This window comes from Lepidochelys kempii, chromosome 5 (assembly GCF_965140265.1).
Source record: "Lepidochelys kempii isolate rLepKem1 chromosome 5, rLepKem1.hap2, whole genome shotgun sequence".
NCBI classification, from domain to species: Eukaryota; Metazoa; Chordata; order Testudines; family Cheloniidae; genus Lepidochelys; species Lepidochelys kempii.
The window spans coordinates 2,060,185-2,086,433 of record NC_133260.1 but is presented as its reverse complement, the minus strand read 5'-3'; the positions used below and the strand labels follow the sequence as shown (position 1 = coordinate 2,086,433).

The 26,249-nt window shown below is 44.6% G+C and overlaps 1 protein-coding gene across 9 annotated transcripts in view; it reads left to right on the top strand.

Moving 5' to 3' along the window:
• UNC13B (unc-13 homolog B) overlaps window positions 1-26,249 on the top strand; it is a 381,168-nt gene that overhangs the window by 288,399 nt on the left and 66,520 nt on the right. For all 9 annotated transcript variants that reach the window (XM_073343305.1, XM_073343304.1, XM_073343298.1 and 6 more), the window contains 5 exons: window positions 867-956; window positions 2,663-2,797; window positions 4,810-4,943; window positions 5,903-5,988; window positions 20,770-20,896. In XM_073343305.1, the coding sequence (XP_073199406.1) occupies window positions 867-956; window positions 2,663-2,797; window positions 4,810-4,943; window positions 5,903-5,988; window positions 20,770-20,896 (572 nt within the window). The remainder of the gene's footprint in view (window positions 1-866; window positions 957-2,662; window positions 2,798-4,809; window positions 4,944-5,902; window positions 5,989-20,769; window positions 20,897-26,249) is intronic.

The window sequence follows — 26,249 nt, the reverse complement described above, 5'->3', positions numbered from 1 at the left end:
AAATTAAGGTTATGGAACAGTTTCCATATGAGGAATTCAGAGTAGCAGCCGTGTTAGTCTGTATCCGCAAAAAGAAAAGGAGGACTTGTGGCACCTTAGAGACTAAATTTGTTTCTCTAAGGTGCCACAAGTCCTCCTGTTCTACATACCAGGAATGTTGCAGAAGACTGGAACTGTTCAACTTAGAAAAGAGATCACCCCTTCACATAACACAAGGCCAGTGGTCACCCAATGCAATTGGGATGCAGCAGGTTGAAAGCAAACATAAGAAAGTACTTCACGCAATGCAGTCAATCTATGGAACTCGTTGCCAGGGGATGTTGTGAAGGCCAAAACTATAATTGGGTTAAAAAAATAATTAGATCAGTTCCTGGAGGACAGGTCCAACAATGGCTATTAGCCAAGATGGTCAGGACACAACCCCATTTTCTGGGCGTTCCTAAGTGTGTCACTGCCAGAAGCTGCAACTGGACGACAGGGGATGGATCATTCGATAATTGCCCTGTTCTGTTCATTCCCTGTGAATCATCGAGCACCCACCACTATTGGGAGTCAGGATATTGGGCTGGATGGACCATTGGTCTGACTCCGTGTGGCTGTTCTTATGACTATCAGTCTGCTACCTTTCATGAACACTAAATTCACATGAAGAACTTTTTAATTAAACAGATGAACTCTTGCAGTGAAAAGGTCTTACCTTGTTCAATGTGAAGACCTTTATTTACTGAGCATGGTTTTGAGTGATAGAAGCTCCTGGGCTCGATACGTTTCCAAGGGTTTTTAACATGTTTATTCTGAATGGGCGGGAGAGTTTGTGTGGACGTCTGATTGCTCTTTCAGGTGTGGCTTCACTTTTATGCCAACAGAACAATTTCCCAGCCAGCAGCCCTGAGCGGTTACAGGACTTGAAATCCACAGTGGACTTGCTGACCAGCATCACGTTTTTCAGAATGAAGGTGAGGATTCATCACAGCGATAATATTCCAGTGTGTGTGTGTCATTGTCCTATACTATTCAGAGAAAAGCCTGCTTACTGCAATGAAGAACTAACCCGTTATTCTCCAAAGCCAAACCCTTTTCTGCGTGGAAATGACTAGTCGCAGGCAACAGCAATCTTGTGCTGCCCACGTAGTAAACGTAAACATTCTTATCAGTGTCACAACTTAATACTCCTAACTCTGATGCAAAATAAATACTTTTCATCATCAGTAATCACAAAATCCTTCTGACAAAGAAACATACAATTTTTCTGTACCCAGGTAGGATATGTAATTTTACCATTTATTGACTTATAAACTTTTCCTGTAAAACTACATTTCCAGCCGTATCAATAAACAACAATTAAGTCTGTACAAAAACTTCTATGGTCTGATAAATATATTAAGCAATAATATTTCTCATTTAACTGTATCTCTCAAAAGGAAATATATACTGAAATTAAGATAACGCAAATAATTACTTGATTAATAGAGAGTCATGGCTCACAGGTAAGGTCATTGTGCAATAATGAAATGTCTTTTTTGTGCTTATATTTGTTTTTTATGAGGGCAGCATAAGATTTGATATCTTTAATTATTCATTGCCTTGTTTTTAAATGCTTGGTTTCCGAAGATGATGTGATGGATGAGAACACTGTTGTCACTTAGCCATCTTCACCTTTTTTTTTAAATGAGTTTTCATTCATGGCATTTCAAAATGTGCTTTATCAAGTCTGACTGTAAGTTCTTCAGGCAAGGAACGTGTTTTATCTCTTATGAAAAAGCACCAGATAAACTAACTAAATGTCGTCTTATAGCGTGTGCTGCATTTGAAAGTCCCCATAATCCATACAAGATTTCTGTAAAATGCTAAAATTGTTCCCAAACTCTGCTTTCTACTTAGAACGGTTAGAAATTAAGAAAAAAACAAAACAAAAAAAAAAACAGGACCAAATGTAAAACCAAGTGTGTTTCAGGACATGGTCTTATCCCAAATCTGATGCTTGCAAAGCCTTTTAGAATAGATGTGCATTGTGAGTGTGAGGTAGAATAATAAGTATAAAGCAAAAAGAATGAGGGCTGCAAGAGGGAAAAGGCTGTACATGTCTGCACACTATTATTAATGGCTCTAATCCACATTTTAAAGTTGTTAACAAAGAGGTCAAATGAATTCCTGAATTAGAAGGCACCATTGTGGATTTTAAAAAATAACATGAGATGTTCTGGGAACTCTTGGCTGATCAAATGTCATGAGCTCTGATGGAGTCTTTCTCTGGACTGTCTTTTGCAGTGGGAGAGACTTTGATGTTTGTGTCCTGATTTCATGAAGTCCCTTGAACCTCACATAGCAGTACTGTGTGCCTTGCCCTTCTAACCTATGTTTCTAGATACAGCTGTCTAGTTTAGCTCCTTATCTGGACCCCATGACTGTAATATCGGAGTGCCTCACAATCTTTAATGCTGTTTATGCTTACAACATCCCTGTGAGGTAGGGTTGTGCTGTTATCCCTGTTTTGCAGGTGAGGAGCTGAGGCTCAGAGACACTAAGTGACTTGTTCAGGTTCATAGGTCACTGAGGCATCACAAGGAATTGAACCAGTCTCTCTCAAGTCCTGGGTTAAAGCCCTCTTCCTCTTACGACGCATGAGCAGTATCTCTTTAACTTTATTCCTGCTCCCTGCCAGGTTCAAGAGCTACAGAGCCCACCTCGAGCCAGCCAAGTAGTAAAGGACTGTGTGAAGGCCTGTCTCAACTCAACCTATGAATACATCTTCAACAATTGCCATGAACTGTATAGTCGCGAGTACCAGACAGATCCTGTGAGTAGATGGATAGATGTGCAAAAATCAAGGCTGAGTGGCTTGAGATAATGTTGTAAATGATATCTGAAGATAAACCAGCATAGACTAAATTTTGTGGCCTGTGATCTTCTGAATACTTCCCACAGTATTCTTGTCAGCAAGTTAAGGAAGTATGGGCTGGATGAATGCACTATAAGGTGTGTAGAAAGCTGGCTAGATTGTCGGGCTCAACGGGTAGTGATCAATGGCTCCATATCTAGTTGGCAGCCGGTATCAAGTGGAGTGCCCCAAGGGTCGGTCCTGGGGCCGGTTTTGTTCAATATCTTCATAAATGATCTGGAGGATGGTGTGGATTGCACTCTCAGCAAATTTGCGGATGATACTAAACTGGGAGGAGTGGTAGATACGCTGGAGGGGAGGGATAGGATACAGAAAGACCTAGACAAATTGGAGGATTGGGCCAAAAGAAATCTGATGAGGTTCAATAAGGATAAGTGCAGGGTCTTGCACTTAGGACGGAAGAACCCAATGCACAGCTACAGACTAGGGACCGAATGGCTAGGCAGCAGTTCTGCGGAAAAGGACCTAGGGGTGACAGTGGACGAGAAGCTGGATATGAGTCAGCAGTGTGCCCTTGTTGCCAAGAAGGCCAATGGCATTTTGGGATGTATAAGTAGGGGCATAGCGAGCAGATCGAGGGACGTAATCGTCCCCCTCTATTCGACATTGGTGAGGCCTCATCTGGAGTACTGTGTCCAGTTTTGGGCCCCACACTTCAAGAAGGATGTGGATAAATTGGAGAGAGTCCAGCGAAGGGCAACAAAAATGATTAGGGGTCTGGAACACATGAGTTATGAGGAGAGGCTGAGGGAGCTGGGATTGTTTAGCCTGCAGAAGAGAAGAATGAGGGGGGATTTGATAGCTGCTTTCAACTACCTGAAAGGGGGTTCCAAAGAGGATGGCTCTAGACTGTTCTCAATGGTAGCAGATGACAGAATGAGGAGTAATGGTCTCAAGTTGCAGTGGGGGAGGTTTAGATTGGATATTAGGAAAAACTTTTTGACTAAGAGGGTGGTGAAACACTGGAATGCGTTGCCTAGGGAGGTGGTGGAATCTCCTTCCTTAGAGGTTTTTAAGGTCAGGCGTGACAAAGCCCTGGCTGGGATGATTTAACTGGGAATTGGTCCTGCTTCGAGCAGGGGGTTGGACTAGATGACCTTCTGGGGTCCCTTCCAACCCTGATATTCTATGATTCTATGATTCTATGAATGCACATCAGCTGTAGCCAATTGATGAGCATTGATTGCGGTGAATGAAAGAGGATGATTGTTTTACTGTCACTAATTGCTTTAGAGATCATTTTCAAAAACCACAGATGTTTTATTCCATGATTGGAGCAGTCTATTGAAAGAGTAGATTTGATATAATGTTCATTCAGCAACAGCTAATTAGAACGCATAGTAAGCTAACAGAAGGAATAGGGTTTAAATTACATGAGTCTTCAGGCACAGAGTTCTATCTTGTTTTACTGAATCTAGTTTATCCCTTGAGTATCGTTCATGGTGGTTGGTGCAACTCTACACTATAGCTACATCGATCCAAATTGTTCCATTTACCGTAATGTGCAGATGGCATGAAGAGATGCATTGTTTGTCATTGTGGATAGATTAGTAAATATCTGTGATCCAATTAGAAGTGGTTAGAAATAGAAATAGTTAGAAATAGTTTAGGCAAGAAAGCACGTCATGAGATGTCCAGAAACAAGTCCCTGGTCCCAATGCAGTAAACAAGAAAGAAATGGCCATTTTAATACCAGAGTTACGCAAGGCTTGCCTTTTAGCAGCATAATCTGCGTTTTATGATATTTTGTGTTAGATCAGGTAGCTTGTCAAGACAGAGCCATAATATGGAAACTTCAGAAGAAAGTGGCAAAGGATGCAGCATGTGCAGTTCACAGGAAACCCGCAGGCCTGATAAGAAGTCATATTTGTTTAAATTCAGTATTCAGTTTCTCACGACTTCCTTTCCAGAACAAAAATCAGGACCTTCCTCCTGAGGAGCAAGGCCCCAGCATCAGGAACCTGGATTTCTGGCCTAAACTCATCACTCTCATAGTTTCCATTATAGAAGAAGATAAAAATTCATATACCCCTGTGCTGAACCAGTAAGAATCCTCCATGTTCTTTATGGCTAATACTAGAAGTAAACTCTTTGTCTATTGTGTTTTATTTGTGAAACTGTCTTCTATCTTTTCTGTTATTTGTGTATTTATAGAGAATACTTATCTTGTCTGTCTGTCTTTCTGTCTTATTTGTCTGTCTATATAAATAATTCTTTTTGATTGGGATGGAAGAGTTTCAAAAGGTTCAGTTTTGATGGAGTTCGAACCCATACACCTTGGTTATTACAATCCTGAACTCAGTGAGACACCTGAAAATGGGGTGAGAGTTGTTTTTTCTTGTACAGTTTTCTGGGATGCACTTTTCTAACACACATACTTGGTCCTGTGGTGGCAGCACTTTGTGCTGTGATTTAGGTGTGTCCATGTTTTATGCTGAACTGAGAAAGTTCAGTGGGTGGGGATGGCTTTGTTCAGGGCAAAAGGATCCACTTCTTCTCTTTGGTGAGGAAGATGTCAGATACTTTCCATTCAGCTGTCTCCAGCAACCCACCATGTTTCCTGCAGACAAAGGGGCAGATTACACATTCGGGATTTTGCAGGTGCACCTGCTTAGTGTTAGCCTGTTGGCAATGTTGCACACTAATCCCAACAGTGACAAGAAACCTAGTTTTGTAAGGGGAAAAGAAAAAAGGTATAAGAGGGATAAACATTTTGACATAATACTACAGAATTATAGTATGTAGCTACTTCTAGAGAACAGCCGTGCAATAGCTAGTCTTGTAGATTAAAAACATAGTTACAGTAGCAGGAATATTTTCAATCTGTTTAATCTATAGCACAGAGTCCAATTGGCACTTTCCAGATACCTGCCTTTTATCTTCACAGGATGAAGGAAATTTCTGTTGTGTTGAATCTTTCAGTAGATAGATTAGCTCAGAGCTGAATGAAAATGCCCCTTATTCTTAAACTATTAAAGCCTTATCTCTGTTTCCCCCATGCAGGTTTCCTCAGGAGCTCACTGTTGGGAAGGTCAGTGCTGAAGTCATGTGGAGCCTTTTTGCTCAGGATATGAAATATGCCATGGAAGGTAGGAGAATGTTGGGATTTCTCACTACTGTAGGCTCTTGCCCTGTAATTGCTAACTTTTTGTTCCTAGTCGATAGCATGTGAATAGCACTAAAGGAAAAGTCTGACAGGGTGATCGTTTTGTATAACCGTCTCAAGTAGTTTTCCAGTGCACATCAGAAATGCTGTAGGAAGTGGAAAGCTGGACCACACAGCATTTTAATCCCTAGAAAGCCTCAGTCATCAAAACCTCCAAACTGCAATCAAAAAAGTAAATGGAAACTGACAGTTAGCTTTCCCAAGCAAGTTGTACGAACTGCAGCAGGATTATCCTATTTCCTCTGCTTTTGACTGCTCACTTGATAACTTGCTGGACAGAGTTGCTTGGAGCGGAACTTGCAAACTAATTGTTTTTAAATTCCCATTAATTATCTGAAATATTTGCAATGGAAGCTACAGAAATGAAAACTGCACCGTGGTGGTGTCCTAGTGTAGTGTGAGGTTCTGCAGTGAGCAGCAGAAGTTCTTGAGAGGTTTCCCACAACCATCTGGGAAATCCCTGCTTGTGCTAAATTCTCTGTGAACACTACCTCCTCTATGGTAACTAACCGCACAAGATGCCCAGACTTCACCCAGGAGCCTGAGAAGAGTTTTTTTTCTTTCTCTCTCTGTCTCTCTGTGTATATGTATATGTGTATGTATATATATATATATAAAAAAATAGAACAGACTTCAGCCATCCTCACCTGGAATATGATGGAGCTACAGCTTGTAGTGTGTGCTGATCTCAGCACACTACGGTCCATCTTCACTCAAGCAGACTGGTGTTGAAATCTACTCTTGGTATTAATCCTTGGGACATACAAGAATAGGAAGGTTCTGTCATTCCGTCTCCCAAAACTCCAGCACAAGTCTCTCTCCCTCAGTGAGTTAAGTGATGCAAAGGCAGGCAGGCAGATTATCCTTTTCAAACCTCTCAGTGTGAAGGCAGCTCAGTGTAAGAAACACCTAAGAGGCATTTGGTGGGCTCCTAGGAATCTGGTCTCCATCTTCAAATAGTCAAGGCAGACTCATCCATAGGAGTTTTATCATTCCCAGAAATGGGAGTTATGCATACAGAGGCCAGGTCACTCCCAGAGCAGAGTCCTGTTATTTCCAGCACTCCTTTTCTTCTTAAAGTGTTAAAAGTTTACTGAATTTACCTTCTATAATATTTGGACCCAATCTTGCCAGATGTAGAGTGCATTCAACTTCCATTGCCCTATATCATCTGCATCTGATAATCTGTGTATGCTGTATTTATTGTTCCAACACCTCCAGTTGTTACGTTGTCACTATCAAAATGGCCCCCAAACCATTTGTTCTTTCTTTATCTGATTTCAGTGAGTTAGCACTAGTGGAACGGTGGACAGCCTGACAGAGGGAGGGGCTCGGACCTGTGCAAGCTTTCCTAACCAGCATCCTTCAAGTGTCAAGGCTCATTTAACTTGCAGCCCCTTGGTTATCAGTTGAAACCATAGGGGAAAAGATGCTGTTCCCTGGATCACTGCTGCACCTGGTCTTGTGTCTTTCCAGCCTGGAAGGGTGCTGCGAATGCCCACTTTATTTTCTGCTTTGTAGCCACATATAAATATACTGTGGCAGACTAATGCATGGCCACTTTATGTTGTCTCTGATAGTGTCTTCTCTCTCCACTGGTCCCTTCCTTGGCTCCTCTATTTACATCCTTTCTCTGGGTGTTCTCATTGGCTCACATGGTTTGAGCCACACTCTTGATGCTTGGTGATTCAGCTCCCTTCATCAAATCCCACATCTCTGATTGTCTTTGTCTTCCTCTATGTCTTGCCATCAGTTACACTTACCATGGCCAGCACTGAGCTCCTTGTCGTCCTTCCCATTCCCCCATTCTGTCACTGCTAACCACAACATCCTTCTCCTCCTTTCACCAAAGTGCAGCACCTAACTGCCATTTTTGACTCCTCCCTTAGCCCTCAAGCCCATTCAGTGGAGCCTGCGTGAATAAAAAATTTGTATCCGCATCCGAACTGTGTGCCTCAAAAACGGTCCATGGATATCCGCGGATTTGCAGAGCTCTACTGTTCAGGACGCAGGTGCTAACGTCATCTTCCTTGCTGGTCATTCTGAGCATATCATCCCCCTCTTTGAATCCCTCATTTGGTGTCTGTTTCCCCGTATCAAGCTTACACTTCTTGTCCTTACCTTCAAGGTCCTTCACAACTGCCCTGCCTTACTTGTCTGCTCTTCTCTCATGCTGCTACTAGCCTCATTCAGCCATTTGTCAGCTTCTCTCCCATTTCCACACCTTCTCCTATGTTGCCCCCTGCATGGTCTTCCCAGAACCATGGTAGTGCATCTGTTTTATTAACTTAGATGGAAGAAAGGGCCGAAAGTGTTAACATAACCCAGTCACTGTCCAACATTAAACAGTGTTAAGCAAGGTCTCGGGCTTGGCATACAGAGACCTCAGTCTGCTGAGTGCCATGGCTTAAACACCATTAGACATCCTCTTAACTTTTTATTAAAGATAAAGAAAAGAAGGAAAAACAGTTAAAACATTTGAAATGTGTAGAATCATAGAACTGGAAGGGACCTCGAGAGGTCATCTAGTCCAGTCCCCTGCACTCATGGCAGGACTAAGTATTATCTAAACCATTCCTGACAGGTGTTTGTCTAACCTGCTCTTAAAAAATATAGTATTAAGTAAGGCTTCCATTTTCACAGCATCCCTTTTTCCCTTTCCCTTTAGCTGGAGGAAGTTTCAGAGGGAAAAAACCCTTGTATGACCGTCTCCTTAGGTGGTATCCAAGATGGTGATAACTGTCTCTTTGGGGAAAAGAGAAGTTAGTTAAGACAACCTGGAGCTGCTGCTGTTAAAGTCCAATCCTGTTTCCTTCTGGTGGTGGTTGGGATTCAGCTGGTGCTGGTAGCGGGGGTGGTGGTGTCTGGGTCCCTCTGTCATTAACTCGGGTCAAGTCAGGATGAGGGTGATAAAGGCCCAGGGTCCAAGGAAGCAGTGGGAGTGGCAGCCGTGATGATGAAGCTCGCACCTGTAGCCACTGTCTGTTCTTCCTCTCCCTTACCCCCAAGTCTCTTTCTTTAAAGACCCACAAAGGGAATGGTGTGTGGAATAGCCCATTCCCTCATTATTTTGTCCATGAATTAGACCTACTATCTGACATACCAGTTTTGGTTTATTAGTTTCCAGTTCCACATCTTCTGTTTTTATGAAGAATGATTTTAACATAGCCATTGAACCATATCGCTAGTCCTGTTTGTTTAGACTTAGTTTTTTATCTCTCTCTGTACCATTTTCCATCAGTATTTCCTATTACAGGTTATTGTGACATATTATGAACTGTCCTATGCTTTTGATGATAGAGTTCACAATTAGAGTAAATTTGCTGATCCAGTTATCACAATGCATCCTGGCACCCATCTTAATATCTTCTCAATTGTAAGTTTCTCCGGTGAGAACTGGCTTGCAGTTGTGTCTTGTACACCCCCTAGCACACTGGTGCAGGAAAATAACTGTAAGGGGTACACACATGCAGAGCCCCCCTTTTATAGGGTGGTCTTCTGTGTGGCCTGTGGTTGGTACAGGTGAAGTTAGTGGACTGAGAAGGATTTTATGGTGAGGAGCTAAAGGAAGGCTGAAGAACAATAGGAGGTAGTTCTGTATAATTGTACCTTGACCATGCATATGGTTCAGTAGGTCTGAAAACTTTGTAACATGTATTAGCCGTCTTCTGCATGTGGCTCTTCGAAAGATTCTGCCTTGTGGAGATTCTAGTTTTCTAAGTAAGCGTTACTCTGAATGCTCTTTAATTTGCCTTCTACAAGCCAACAACAATTGTAATCAAAACTGGCTTTAAACTAAATTCAGTTATTATAGTTCTTGTTGCCTTTGTTTTAAACTCAGATGTTGAAATTAGCTCATAGCTTTCAATGAAAAATGCAAATTTAAGTAAAAAATGAACTTATGTAAAGAGCGAAGAGCAGATTTTATCAGTCTCGATCACTGGACTTGGCTCCCCTCTAGTCCAGTTGTTGCACAGCTGTACCCTGAGATTCTGAACTCCCGAGCATTGTCAGTATCTGCTGTAATACTCATTCAGTCCTCTTGGTGTAATCCGTCTGTCCCAGGGCAGTGTGCATTCAATGCGATCGAGCAGGAGGGCCCATCTCTACAACAATAGCAAATGTATTCTGTGGAAGATAGATTTGTGTGTGTGTCGTTCCAAAGTACAAATACATGCTCTTAACTGTTTTCATGATGTTTTTCCTTGTGTGTCTGTTCCTAAGTTCTGGATAAAATGAGCTCACTCAACTCACCAAGTGGTAAGTTCCTGCCTTTCAGTAGAGTTCGTAGTTGTGAGTAGGTAAAGAGATTTTCCTCTCCTACCAAAAGCATCCTTGATAGTGTCTACAGAGCTGTAGTATATTAAGCTCTTACGCTAACTGAACCTGATCTACCAAGAGGGTTCAGCAAATTAATTGATGCTGTGGGAGCTGGAGACAACTGCTGTTCAAGAGACTTTTTTTGCCAACTAACTTCAAATGTTGGTTGGTAGCGATGTCTCACGTGCCAAATAATTCTAGGTGGAATCCCCCAGTCAGGGCCCATGAATCAGCTAAAAATAGGTGAGATCCACTGAGGAAGAATTTTAATTTCTGCTGCCTTTCTGAGAGCACCTAGAAGCTCCAGGTCCTGCATAATGCTGCTGCCTCCTGTATCCTAAGTGATGCAGGTTGCCATGATGGCCCTGGATCCCCTTTGCTCAGCACTGGCTTTACCTTTGCTGCCAGCTGTAATGCCAGGTGATGGTTTTAGTGGAGAAATAGTCTCGGACGTGACTACTTGGAACTGTCTCTGTTCCACCTTCCATCTTGATAATCAAAGCCAACAGGGATGTTTCTGTTGCTGTTTCCTAGGATGAAGCTTTCTAGAAGGAACAGCAGAGTGTTCTGACTTGGAGTCTCACCTGTGGCATTCATTTTCCTTTGTCAGTGAACCAGAGCCAGGGTTTGGCCTGTATCTGTCTGTCATAGATACATTATGTGGCCCCCATTACGGTAGAATCGAAGTGCTGCGCAGCCTTTGACGCAGTTATCCTCATAACATCCCTGTGAAACAGGGACGTTCTTTTTATCTCTTCTTTATGGATGGAGAACTGAGGCACAGGGACCTAAAGTGGCTTGTCCAAGGTGTCATATGCAGTCTGTGGCAGAGCAGGTCTTCCAAATCCTGGGCTAGCATGCTACCCCTAGAGCATCGTTCCTTGAACCACAGGGTAAGGCATATCAATATGTTATAGGACAAAAAGGAGAGTAAGGGATGCTCTGGTGAAAGGTTGCTGCAGTTAAGCCCTTGAAGGGTAAGGAGGTAGGCAAGTTAAAGGGGAAATTATTAAAATATGATGTGTTAAATGAGGTTGATTTTAAGAAGCTGCGGTGAGGGATTTTAAAATAGCAAATTAAAAAGGAATGTGGACACAGGATGGGCATTAGAGCCCCGTGTCTGAGAATGAGGACAGGAATCTCACTCTCCAGACAGTGCCTGCTGTGAGCTTAAATGATGAGTTCAGTAAAATCCAGGTAAGTAATATGTTTGACAGGTGGCTCTGCTGGTGAGTCTGAGGAGCTGTATCCGTGACCTTCCCTCCACACCCCAGGCTGCAATAAAGATGATGTGTTGTAGAGGCTCTGATGTACACTGCTAAGGGGTGCTATGAAGCACACTAAGGTGGATTTATGGAAGGATTTATAAAGAACTGTGACACATTATAACTTAATGTAATGTAGACACGGATGTGGGGTGAGAATTATCCTTTCCTTACAATCCTCACTCATTGTCTAGGGGTGGGCACCTACTCAGGATCAGTAAAGAGTGAATTCACCTTGAAATTAAAGAAGAAATCTTGTGCACACAGAACAGTGGGGGGGAAATGTGAATGGTAAATATTGAGTGTAAAAGGAATGCATCCAGGAGCTCTTTACTCTGTTAGTGAACAGGATCTTTTGGTAGGAAGCAAGAGAGTGCCTACAGGAGATGCATAGCTTTAGAAATCCCAGGCTTATTTAAATGCCATTAGCGTTTTTTTCTTCTGTTTTCCAGAATCATCCAATCTAAATTATTATGAGGAGGACATACCAGTTTCTAGTGACTTAAGATCTAGGAAATACCAGGTTGAAAATAGTCCTTGGGATTTCAAGCCCTTAAGACTTGTCAGTCATGGCGCCTGGTGGGCCTTTATGCAGGGGACATGAGCTCTTTCATTTTTGAAGAGACACTGTGAACTCAGTATGTCCTCAAAACAGCACAAGTGAACAAAAGAGCTAACCTGAGAGAGGTGAAATGACTGGTTTCTCTAGTTGTCCAGAGCATTGTTGAGAAACACTCGTTCATGTAGGCAGCGAACTCAAGGGTGAAATGGTCAGTCAGGAAGTAAATTTGCCGGCAGTATAAGTGCTCTCGGGTTTGGAAAGATGCTAGCTCTGAACACAATCCTCTCCGGAAGTTTTCTTTTCTAGCTGTATCTGTACAGGTTTCCACAAACGCCTGGTGTGCAAGTAAATGGCAGTGTTGTTTGTATGTCATACCTACGTAAAGGAGACCAGAATTCAGGAAACCCACAGCAAGCTAGGCACTGATCTTGGAGAAGTATGTCTGACAAAGCTCTTTAGCAGCATTCTCTCCGTGGCTGTTTCACAGACTGCTAGAGATGTCGTCTTGGCTGAAAAACAACATGATTTGGGTTCACACAGAAAGACATGTTGGGGAGTGGGATATAAGGTGGCAGCTCTGAGTGGTGAGAGTTGGCTGGTTGCACGATTAACCTGCTTAACAGCTGACCTGTGGCAAACAGTTGCCGCTCAACATGGATCATTAGAGGTCCCTCAGTCACACAGAGGGCAGCTTCATGATCCAGAGAGTAGAGACTCCAAGCAAAGGGGAATGCAGCTCTGTTTTCTACCAATAAGGCAGTTGACTGTGACAGTAATAGAGAAGCTGCCAGCCATGAGGTATGGTGCTTGTTTAGTTGTGGGCCACCTCAGAGCTAGAAAGATGTTGGTAAGTTGGAGGGAACTTGGATAAGAACAGGATGAAGGGACTGACAGATCTGAAAGAATTAAATATGTATAGGGTGATCAAACTACTACTAAGGGGGAAGAGATTCAATAACTGTGCACAAGCATTTGAGTTGTGGAAACACCAGAGAGAGGGGGATATAGTTCAGGGTCTCTATAAGATTTTTATCTTTTGATATAATGGAATTAAATTAACTAAAGAAAGTATAGGTTATATCTCAAGAAAAAAACAAATGGCGAGGTGTATTAGACTGTGGAAACGTCTGGGTCAAGAATAGATTAGACAAAGCACTGGAGAACATGCTGCAAAGAAGCAATCCCATGTGAGCCCTCATGGTGGACTGGATGACCCTAAGAGCTCGTTTTCAGCTGTAACATCTACAGTATGACTGTGTTCCCAGGGGAAATAAGAGACCTTTGTAGAACTCTTCTCTGTTCTTGTGGTTTGCTGAGGATGAAACACAGCAGTTGTCAGAAAATATTCATGCACTTTTCCATTAGTCCTGCTGCTAAGCTCTTTCATGTCCGGTAGGCTACAGCACATAAGTCCACTAAGATCTCCAACTCCTACATGTTTCCTGCATAACATGTTTCAGAAGAAGCAAAGGGTATATGCTAATGGGGTGGAACACAGGTTGCTTTAAATAAAAGGTACAAGAGCACAATTCTGTCTGAAAAAGGAAATCACGGGCATGCTGCCAGTATAGCTCTGTGCTGTGGGCTGTCTCTTATCGTCAGTAACTTCTGAAATCCTTCCCTTTATCAAACGGGTAGAGGTAACCAAAACCTGTAGCCAGTCTCTGGAAGGGGAGAGCAGCTGGTCATGATTGAGTTAGCTGCTAAGGGGCAAGAGGTTTTTGGTTTCAACGGATTTCTTTGATCTCCATCATGTTTGTTTCTTCCTGTGGTTCACTTTTGTCTCTCCTCTGTCACAAGCCCCACCTGTCTTTCGCATTCGCAAAGTCCTCTTTTATGGTGGTAAGGTTTCATCATCTTTTTATTTTTTAGTTCCCTTAGTTTTCTTAAGTCAGTGTCACCCTCTCTCCTTCTTGCTGCAGATTGTGTTAGAGGTCAGTCCCCAGGATTATGCTTCTGCTGATGTCATGCATCTTCCTGCTCTGCATTTTAGTAACATTTTATCCTAGACCGAACAAAAATATTTTTGGAAAAGACTTGGATCCATGACTCTGCTAATTTTAGTTTCTCTGCCTTTAGTGCATTCTCTTGTCTGGCTTATTTTGGGCAAATAGATTTGGCTTTATCCTTCCTGATTCTGCCTCCAGAGAGCCCTTCTATAGGAGTCACAGTAGTTGGGAGCAAGGGATAGTTGTAGAATTCACAATGTTCCAGAGTTTGTGTGTAAACACCCCAGCCCTTCTAGTCACCCCTGCATTCCCCTCTACCCGCACGCCAACCCAGTGACGCCTGCATTCCCCTCCATTCTTCTGCTTTGTAATTTAGGATAAAATAGTCCTTAAATAGTGCAGTTAGGAAAATTTTAGACTTGTAAGTGTTAGTTCTTTTTTGAGTATTGGTGCCTATGTGTATTCCACACCTGGGTCCCGGTGCACACCCTGCGCCTGAGTCTAGAGATTGTAACGCGTAGTGTCCGTTGGCCCGTACATGCACAGTAGATCTCCTTGTGCTCCCGAGCGAGGGTACAAGCCGCAGTGTAGGTCGACGCTCTCTCAGTTCCTTCTAATGCCACATGGTCTGAGTCAGAATCCAGTGTCCTCTCTTTCAGAAAACCTGTAAATAATATGCTTTGTTAATTTTAGTGTGGTTAGTATAGATTGTTTCCCCAGACCAGGAACTCCCTCCCCACAATCAGGGACTATGCCAGACTCTTGAGCTTCAAAAACTGCCCTAGATCCTTCTCTGTCAGCAACAAACCAACACTGCCTCTACTGTCTGGGTGTGGGGGGGGGGGGGCGTTTCAGTGAAGTGCAGCATTTGTTGGCTGTTTCCGCTAAGATCGTGAGTTTGAAAACTCTTACTGGAGAAGGCTATGAAGCCCTCTCGGATCCAGGCCGGGGAGACACCCTCTCCCCCCCCGCCCTCCCCGGAACATTGGCTTCACCAAATGAGCAGCACCCCTACAAGCAAATGTGCTTAGAAGTGGAGCCCCCAGGTTCTAAGCCTCATCCAGGCCTTTCTGCCAGTCACTAAACCCACACCACTATGGGATCTGAACCTTGTGCTGTCAAAGCTCACTAGACTTCGGTTTGAATCCTTAACATCATGTTCCGTGTCCCACCTGACCATGAAGGTGGCATTTCTAGTGGACATCACTTCAGCCAGGAGGGTCAGCAAACTGGGAGCCTTCATGGTGGACCTACCCACCCACCCCCCATTTAGAGTATTTCAAAAGGACAAGCTGCTGCTAGAGATGCAGCAGTTGGATCTGAAGTACTGCATGCATCTTTGTTGCTGGCTTCCTTGCCCCCACCTTCGATCTGATAACTGGTTTTCAATCTCCCACGTATAGAATACACATAGGAACCAGCACTCAAAGAAGTAGTGGAGGTTACTTACTATAACCGGAGGTTCTTTGAGATGTGAAGCCCCATCTGTATTCTGTTACCTGCCCTCCATCCCCTCTGCTGCGGATCTGATCAGATTTGCGGTTAGAAGAGGAACTGAGAGGGTGTCGACCCGCACTGCTTCTTATACCCTCACCTAGGAGCACGAGGAGATTCACTGCACACATGTGGTCCAACAGACACTGCTTGCTAAAATCTCCAGACTCAGGTGCATGGTGTGCCTGTGTACCCACATGTGGAATACAGAAAGGGGCTGCACATCCCGAAGAACCTCCAATTACAGTAAGTAACCTCCACTTAAAATGTGTGTGTTGGCTGTTTTTGTCAAATTTCTACTGCTCTGGGATCACCAGGGGCCTTGCCTGAGACATTGTATCCATTGAGATCACAGGGTTTAAGAGGTGTTCCTCTTGCCCTGTTGCGCTCCCTGTTTTGGTTGAGTTTGAGGAGGGGTCTGAGCCAAGATGTGACATCCCAAGTCACTTGTAAAAGTGCCCAGTAAGGAAATGGCAAAATGGCTTAGGATCCGTATTCTTCCAGTGGAACCTAACATAGTCAGGTCAGTCCTATTTGTGGGGATGCCCCTTGGAACTGTCTGGCAGACCCCCCTAACCCCTCTGAAGGATCTGCTGGAAGAGATGTCGCATTACTCAGACCTGTCTAGCATTTCCAATATTCTCTCCAGAACTGTCATCTCTTCAGTACTGATGACAAGTTCCCAGCTCCGGGAAGACCTGTTTTGGGGGCCGATTAATGCTATACTTGGATCCAGGGATCACTGGTCCCTGCTGGATCTGAGGTGGGTGCTGTTGTTTTCTCAGTTCCAAGGTGGTGGGTGCCATGTCATTTTTATGCAGCGCCACCTTGGTGAGTATTTTGGGCAGACAGCTTCAGAGTTCAAGCCCCATTCAGGTTTTACTCCACATGGTTTCTGAGTACTTTGGTGTTCGTCCCTTTGGGCCTCCGCGTCTTGGGTCAGCAGCTCCTCTTAAATGCTGGTGGGGGGTCCTGCTCCGTGGGCAGTCTTCTCCAACAGAAAAGCAAAGGGTCCTTGGGAGTCCTTTGGCTGCCTCCACTGGAACCTCAGGATCAGCAGTTATTTACTCCTGGGGACATTCTGCTCCAAAACATTAAAAATTCTGTGCACTATATTTTAAAATTCTGCAAGTTTTATTTGTCGTAAATAAATGCAGAGGCTCCCGCATGACAGTGGGGAGCACAGACCACTGGCTGCACGAAGGTTGGAGATCACTGTGCAGCCTTTCCACCCCTCGCTCCGGGGACACGGACTCAGTGATGAGGCTACACCCAACCCTGACACAGCACAAGACCTATGCCTGCCCCAGAAATATCCTGGGGCACCTGTGCCAGGTGCAGCTGGTGTGGTGCAGGCAGGATCCAAGTGTGGAGGGGCTCAGTGTGGGAGGATCCAGGTCTGGGGTGAGAGGATTCTGTGTGGGACAACCTGGATGCAGGCAGCTCAGTGGGGGGTGGTCTAGGCATGTGTGTGGGGGGGGTATCTGTATACACAGAGGCTCTTTGGGGCGGGTTTCAGGTGCTGGGGCAATGGGACTCGGCAGGGGTTTCCAGGTGAAAGTGGTTGGGCCTCAGCTGTGGGGGTCTTAGAGGGGGGCTGGGTGCTGGGGGAGTGGGGCTTGGTGTTGTGGGGGGCTGGGTGCAGCTAATTGGGGTCAATGGCATGGGGATCTGGATGTGGGGGGTCAGGGGGGTGGGGCTCAAAAGGGTGGGGGGTTATGTGCAGGGAGCTCAGTGGGGGGTGGTCTAGGTGCAGGGGTGAGTGTCCAAAGGCAGGGGATCTGGATGCAGGACGCTCCAAATGCAGGGGTTGAGGTTCAGTGGGGTGGGGTTTGGGTCTGGAGGGCTAGGAGGGTTCTGGATGTACAGGGTGCGGCTTGGCAGGGGTGTCTGCGTATGGGAGGTCCGGATGTGTGGGGGTTGGGCAGATGGGGGAGCAGCTCCCTGTACAGTGACCCATCCCCCACAGCTGAGGAGTGATGGGAGCAGGAAGCAGGGAGGATGCAGAGCTTCCTGCAGCTCAGGGAGGTTTCTGGGGGTGAGTCTGACACAGCCCCAGCCACTCCTTCCAGGGGAAGAGGAAGTCCTGTTCTCTCCTGCCTCCAGCCTAGCCAGCACTAGGAGCTGATCCCGGCTCAGGCTAGGAGCCACTGGCTGGGCTGTCCCCAGCCCTGTGGTGATTTACCTCTCCGCTGGCTGCTCTGGGTGCCTGAAACAATGTACCTGCGCAGCTAGGGAGTGGTGCATGGCTGCTCTTGCAGCTTCCCTTTGCTTCCCTGTCAGAAAGTCATTTTTCTGCGGGGAAGCAAAGAAATCTGCAGGGGACATGAATTCTGCACATGCGCAGTGGCGCAGAATTCCCACAGGAGTAGCAGTTCCACATGGTGTGGACTCAGACGCTTTTCTGACAGAAAAACAGCAGGATATAACTTGTGCCATGCCTGCCTTGTGCGGGCTTTCCTTGCACCTTCCTCAGAAACAGCAGGAGATAGAAGACTCAGTTAGATGGACAACTGGTCTGATCCATTGTGGCTGTTCCTATGTTCCTGTGCTGAAGGTCTAATTTTTGTTTGCCAGGAGTGGCTCAGAGCTGTAAGTCCTGATGGCCAACACCTTATGCTGTGTATTGTGCAAAGACAAGGTGATACCTAGGCCTCCCCCCAAACTTCTGACTAAAATGTATCAGATTTTCTTTTTTCAGAGTAGCGGCCATGTTAGTCTGTATTTGCAAAAAGAAAAGGAGTACTTGTGGCATCCTAGAGACTAACCAATTTATTTGAGCATAAGCTTTCCTGAGCTACAGCATCTGATGAAGTGAGCTGTAGCTCACGAAAGCTTATGCTCAAATAAATTTGTTAGATTTTCTTTGATCAGTCTGTCTCATGGCCTGTGCTTTTCCTATAGCCACATATCCATCTTTCATAGGGGAGGTAACACATCTTGCATCTCAAGCACTACTGACCTCTACTTTGACAGGGCTTGTCATTTAGAAAGTTGTATGGTCTCCTTGTCACCTGTGGAGAAAAACTTACTGCTCAAGCCACTTCATCTCAAATGCATCCAGTTGTGTTATAAGCTGGTAGCTGCTCCTATGCAAGAATGACTCTCTGCTCTGTCAAGTAGGGCGATGGCAACCCCTGTAGTGCTCCACATCAAAATGAACAAAGTGTTGATTGTCCACTGATTTCCCTCCTCTCACTAGAGGCACGGAGTGCATACTTGTGTCTCTTTCCAACTCCAGTCTGACTGCTAAACCCCCTACATATGTCTTTACTTCTGCACTTACTACTGAGAGAGGCCAGTAGGTCAGATACTCTGAGGTGGGGCTCCTATTCTCCTTAGGCACAAAGGATATCACAGCTTCATTAAGCTAAGGCATATCTACATAAGCAATTAGACTATGGGAGGTTAAGTCTGCCCCGCACTTACCTGCTGCAGTCTAACTACTGTCCACATGTCCACTCCTACTCTGACACATGTTAACAATTTGTTAATGCACTTTCAGCTGGTCCCATTTCAAAGAGACTAGCTCAAAGTGCTCTTATAAACTATTAACGCACATCAGCTGGTGCACGTGGACCGTTATGCTGCAGCAGGCTGGGGCAGGGTAAATTCCTATCTCAGCTTGCCAAGTGCTCATGTAGACAAGCTCTAAGACACAGCGATGCTCTTTTTCTTCACTTCCAAGAAAAACGTCACTTGGAGTGAACGGGTCACATACATGTATAAAGTTTGGCCATCAAACCAACTGTGGCATTGGGAAAACTCAGATCCAGGGAAATCTCTGCAGCTTGGACCCACCTCAAATAAAACCCAGTAAGAGGCTTCCAAATGCAGCAGGTGTCCCTTTGGAAAGAGGATTGTAGTCATGGACTCGGTGGTGGTTAAAACAAAGCACCAGTCTGATAGAGAAGTATCCTTCATAATATCCCAGAAGGGAATAGGGATGTTTCTGGCGGCTGAGTTTTCCAAGATGTAGCAAAATCTCTCATCGCTTGCTAGTGAAAGTAAGTGGTAATGGTGGAACCTCTCTAAAAACAAGTGATGTGAGAACACATTTAACTACTAAGACAAAGCTCAAGGATAAGTTAAAGTATAGGCAGGTTGTTTCCCACTCGAGGCTTGACAAGCAGGCAGGTCTGCCTTAAAATCAATTGACTGCTTTATGGGCAGCCCATATAAAGAATTTGGGGGGTGGGGGTGGGGGCGTAAAATGATCATAATGGCCCAACCCCAGAGAGCAGGTGACCCGGGGCCTTCTGCACCAGTCCGGCTGGAAATGCTGGGAGGAGGGAATTGCTGATTGAGTCCTGGGCAGATGAGGGTACAAGCAGGGCAGCTGAGAACATTTCCTTAGCCCCTATGACTTGTGGAGCTGACTTTGTGCCACCGCAGGATGGTGGAGATACAAAGGAAGAGAGTTGCTTCCTCATGAGACATCCTTCCTGCACCAGCAAGAACTGTGTTTTCCTGATGATGAAGTGTCCCCAGTGCACTGAGCCAGCAGTGGCCTCCTAGTCTTTCACCTCTGCTCTGCAGAGACTGAGCCAGCTGAGTCTGGGAGGCAAAAGATGCATGTGCTGTAGTGATGAAAATGCCTTGCAGAGCCCCTGTAGAAATCCACACCTACTCCATACTAGGACATCACTAACAAATGAAGATACGGAACTTAACTCTCTCTGCCCTCCTCTCTTGGAGGCTGCAAGATATTTAAATGGTGGTAACAAATATACTCTAGGAGAACCCAAATGCCATCTCTAGGAATCGTATTATTTCTTTCTTAGGACGACAAAATCCAGAGCATCTAATGTGAAGAGGAGGACAGGCCATAAGAAATCGTTCTCCTCTTATTGTCATGACAACAGAAATTCTTCTATTTTTGAAGTGTTAGATGGAGCTGTGCAAAATTACTCCAGAACTCAACCTGCTGATCTGCAAAGAACCCCCAAATGCTGTAGAAATCCTAACTGCTGAAATGTCATGGCATTATAGGCATACCTCATGCACCAGTACCTTAGCACATTGCAGATGTGTTGTACGCAACCCTGCTGTGACCAGTGCAGCTGGAATAATGCTAATTTAACATACCTGACTGCTTGTTTTCTTCCCAACAGATCATGAGAAGCACAGACTATGTAAAAGTGCAGACTATATGAATTTGCACTTCAAAGTGAAATGGCTGTACAATGAGTATGTTTGCAATCTGCCTGCCTTCAAGGGGAAAGTGCCCGACTATCCAGCGTAAGTCAGTTGTGTTCTCTGTTATAAATTCCATTTCTTGCCCCATTTCACACCTTCCTTAGGGTGATCTTTCTGCTTTACCTTAGTCTTCCTACCTTTCCGATCTTTACTGCCTCTACACTTCTTTCTGACCATAACGAAAGCATACTAGCCTTCTCTCAGCTATTCTTGCTATTGGTCTTTCTCCTCCTTACATACGTGATTGTTTCATCTCATTGTACAGTATGTCTCAACTCAGTCTCAAGAGCCAAAGTATTTAGCAGAGGGTTGGACCTTGGGATCTAGGTTTGATTTGGGGGCATTTCTATGGCATGCTTACAATCTGTGATCTGGTTACATTGGGGTGGGCCTTGTAATTTTGACTCTGTAATCAACGGTTAAACGGCAAATGCTCTGTCTTATCAAACCTTGGCTTCCAAGCACTGTCTGAGTGGCCACCCCAAGTTCCTGCCAGAAGCTGGAGCTGCCGCTAGGGGCTGCCGCTAGGGGCTGCCGCCTTTTTTTTTTTTTTTTTAAATAGGCACCGTCCTTAGTAAAGCAGTGCTGGTGTCTTTAGATTAGACTCCAATAATGGCACCTTCCCTGAGCAAGGCGCTCACTTAGGTCCTCGCCGCCCTGGAGCAATTCCGCCCCACTTCCTGTTCTGATGCCTTTTCTCTTTAGTAGAGGTTGCAAAGGGTCTGACTTGAATAATTTGTTTTCTGGGGTTGATTTACAGGGTGAGCAGGCCCATCCTGCTGATATCAATCTGTCCCGCAAAGGGCAGAGCTGGTTCAGTGCAAGCTCACCTTGGGAGAATCCCATGAGTTTCAGCATGAAATACTGCATTCAACAAAGGGCAAAGCAGAGAGCCTGGATCACATGGTCTATATCCAGGGAGGCCAGTGAGGATCAGAGTTATACAGTGTGTCTGTCCTGCCCTTTAATATGGAGCTGTAGTTGCTGGTGACTACAGGTCCCAGATTGCAACCTGGCCTGTTGCTGCGGCTTGTAGCTGCTGCGCAACACCAAGGAATTAAAAATAAGGGCATGTGCCATCTAAGCTGTATTATTAAAATTAGGCATGGCCCTTGGGCTCCTAGCAAGTTGTCAGCGCAGCCCTCAGGTGAACATAATTTGAGCATGCCTGATCTACAGGGCATCACTCGAATTTGGGACACCTGATATAATAACCAGTTTGAACTGTGGGCCTTGGGAACAGATCAGCAGAGCAATGAGAGGCTGCATGGTCACGTGGACAGGAGGCTAGCCTGGTTTCCTTTCTTGGCTCTGCTTCTGAGTCAGCGAAGGCAGTCACTTGATTTCTCTGTATTGTGTCTTAGTTTACAGATCTGTAAAATAATGATAATGATGCTTAGCTATTTTCCTAAGGAGCTCTGCGATCTATGGGTGAAAAATGTGACCGGAGTGTCACTAAGCAGTAATATTCAATGATCTAACCTGCTGGCTTTGTCTGTGCGGTATCTCTCTATAGAGTTCCTAGTGCCCTGGTGTATGTGCAGTCTCAGTAACCTCTGCTGCTGATCAGTGCTAATATTTAACACTAGGCATGTAACCAAACACGTCTAATGACTATTTCAACCATCTCCCTTACCTGTCTGCGCTCCTACGCCCACCCCTTCAAAAATACCACTGGGGCTAACTGTAGCAATGAGTTAGTTTCTATTTTATGAAATGCAAGTTCATTAAGTACAGAAGATACTTAAAATTCTCTGCTTCAGCTTTAAACCTAGTAAACTCTTTGAGACCAGTCAAAACTCCACTATCCAGAGAGCCAACTCTTACGCCTCAGAATGGACAGGAGACAGAGCTCAGACCCATTTGCCTTATCCCATACCTGGCAGTGGGGGAGAATGCTTTCTGAGTGATCCATTTCTGATGGCCTTGAGGTTGGGTTGAAAATAAAGTCAAGGTTTCTAAGTGCTGACTCTTAAACCTGTCACTCCCCTTGCTTTCAACAATCCAGCATCAATTTCTGAAACTGGGTAGAAATGCAGCCAGCAGTTGAGCATTAGAGCTTCCTCTTGTCCATCACAGAAGTCAGCGGAAAGACGGAAGATGTTAATTCCCAAAAGCATGAACTTCTTATTCTTTGTCCTTTCAAAATGCTTAATATATCATGTTTTTTTCTAAATTATACACTTTAGTACGCATCAAGTAGTGTGATTGTACCAGAGACGAGCTAGTCTCTGGAGGTAGAAGGCATTTCTGCCTTTGATATCGTGACTTACTGTGCACGTGTTTGGCCCAATCTTGAAAACCCAGTCTGTTTTTGCCCCTGTAACTTGCATGGTCAGTTGAAAACACTGTTTAAATGTCTCAGTACCTGATTTGTGGAGGCAGCCAGGTACCTAGGCATGTAAGCCTTAATTTTGTCTGCAAAATTCTGGCCATAGAAGCAGAGACCAGGTTCAGGACAGGCTGAAACTGCAGCCCTTTGTCTTACATTAGATCTGTAACACACAACAATAGGAAATTTCCTTTCAGCCAGAAGACGCAGCTCCCATTCATGGCGTAGGAGAGCGCACTACACTGAAGAGTTTATTCAAAACCAGAACTCTCAAAAGGGCTGTAAAGACTACATGGTCAAGCCCTCCAAAGTCAGGGTGCGATGCCTCCTGCATATTCATTAGGTCAATCTGCATTGGCATGTTACCAGACCATCATTTCCACAGGAGCTCTGCGTCACTTGCTGTGTGAGTTCATAGATTCTAAGGCCAGAGGGGACCATTATGATCATCTGGTCTGACCTCCTGTATAGCACAGGCTTGAGTGTTAGATGGTGCGAATAAGTTAAAAAGGTGTGGCAATTTCTTTTAGATCACTTACTAAAACAGGCAGGAAGAGGAAGGCAATTGCTCTCTGCCAAACAATATGTAAAAATGTGTCTATGAAATTAATTAATTTTAAAATAATTTTGTCGATGAATGTAAAGTAATGCACATTGGAAAAAATAACCCCAACTATACATACAATATGATGGGGGGCTAATTTAGCTACAACTAATCAGGAGAAAGATCTTGGATCTTGGAAAGATCGTGGATAGTTCTCTGAAGACGTCCATGCAGTGCGCAGCGGCAGTCAAAAAAGCAAACGGGATGGTAGGAATCATTAAAAAAAGATAGAGAATAAGATGGAGAATATCTTATTGCCCTTATATATATCCATGGTACATCCACATCTTGAATGCTGTGTACAGATGCGGTCTCCTCATCTAAAAAAAGGTATACTGGCATTAAAAAAGGTTCAGAAAAGGACAACTAAAATGATGAGGGGTTTGGAATGGGTCCCATCTGAGGAGAGATTAAAGAGGCTAGGACTTTTCAGACTGGAAAAGAGGAGACTAAGGGGGGATATGATAAAGGTCTATAAAATCATGAGTGGTGTGGAGAAAGTGAATAAGGAAAAGTTATTTTCTTGTTCCCATAATATAAGAACTAGGAGCCACCTAATGAAATTAATGGGCAGCAGGTTTAAAACAAATAAAAGGAAGTTCTTCTTCACTCAGCACACAGTCAACCTGTGGAACTCCTTTCCTGAGGAGGTTGTGAAGGCTAGGACTATAACAGGGTTTAAAAGAGAACTGGATAAATTCATGGAGGTTAAGCCCATCAATGGCTATTAGGCAGGATGGGTAAGGAATGGTATCCCTAGCCTCTTTTGTCAGAGGTGGAGATGGATGGCAGGAGAGAGATCACTTGATCATTACCTGTTAGGTTCACTCCCTCTAGGGCACCTGGCATTGGTCACTGTTGGTAGACAGGATACTAGGCTGGATGGACCTTTGGTCTGACCCAGTATGGCCATTCTTATGTTATCCTTAATGTTCTCTTAGCATAGTTCTCTCTATGGAGTTTCTGGTGGAGGAGGGTCTTAAAAGAACCCCCCTCCCCAAAATTACCCTCCCTTTTTGCCAGGCAGTCTGGCTAGACAGCAAAACACCTAGATGACCGTGAATTTGTAAACCATTATGCTGGAAGTATTATGCATCCCATCTATGGCGAGTGGCTTTGTGTTCTCATCACTGCGTGTGGCACACTTTCTGAAGTGCCCTTATCTCCTTCTGTGAGCGTGCAGTGAATGTCAAAGGCGCAATACGCAATGGCTGGTAAGGGATAACCAGTAGGCCGTTCTGCCTCCTTCTGTGCCATAAGCAGCAATTAGTAAGTAGCAAGCAGCCTGTGTCATTCATTGAGCTGTAACTTTCTGGGGCAGTAAGCAATACAATACAGTGTGCAGCTTGCCACTCAGGAGCTCTGCAGCGAATCGGAGACTTGCTAGCTACCCTCTTATAAACTACCTCTGTTTCCTTAGTACCTGAGCTCTCTTGTAAAAAGAATGAGTCATGGCTTAAAAAGCACGATCGTTATTTAAAAACCAAACAAAACGCTCAAATCAAGAGAGTCCTGCAGCCCATGCACAAACCATGACTTTCAAAGCCTCAGAACTGCCAGGTCAAAAGCAATTTCACTGGAACATGGAAAGACCTTGTCTCTGTGAGGGAAATTTTCCCATCATTGCTAACATAGGTCAGCGTGGCTGCCAGCTCTGTTGGGTCATGCTGGTGTAGGCAGGCTGCTGCTGGCATTTAACACTGTGTCAGTTACAATTTCCAATATTAACAGGGATGTGCTGTATATGCAAAGGTGTTAGGAGTATTTAAGGCTACCCAGTATTTAAGGCTGCTCTGCGGTTGTGCGCTCGCTCTCTGTCTGTCTCGCTCTCGTGTCTCTCACGTTATTTCACATTTTTTGCTAATTCAAGCAGCCCATAATTAGCACCATTTGAATGAGCTCCATGGCCTGTTCAGAGAAGGTCGTACTCTACTGTGAAGCTCCTGTAATACACTTCTTATGGATTGAATTCACACATGGGCCTTTTTTCCCCTTGTTTGTGAATGCTGTTTGGTACTATATGAAAGTGAGATTTGCTGCAGCTACAGTACTTAAATACTTACATAGAGAAGAGCTGTGCAATGAACTCTAGAGAGACATTTAATTCAGATGAAACCTTAAATGCTCTGCTGCTTCTTAAACACCACCGAAAACCTCCCCTATCTATTGTCCTGATGCTTTCAAACAGCAAGAGAATGGGGTCTGGCTAGCTCAAGGGATTGCTGATGGAATACAGGTCCTTTCTCTTCCTCTTTGCTGGTTCAGATCCAGCACATCAGTCCTGGTAGCTGTCTGGTGCAGTGAGTTAAGAGTCTAGTCCAGTTCCAAGTGGATAAATGTCCCCACTTTAATTGTAAAGCTACCTCCTTGGCACAAAAGGGCACCCATTTTTAACAGGCCCAGTTTCCGGAGCCCTTTCCATCCTGCTATGCTACTCTCTCCCCTCTCCATGATAGGAG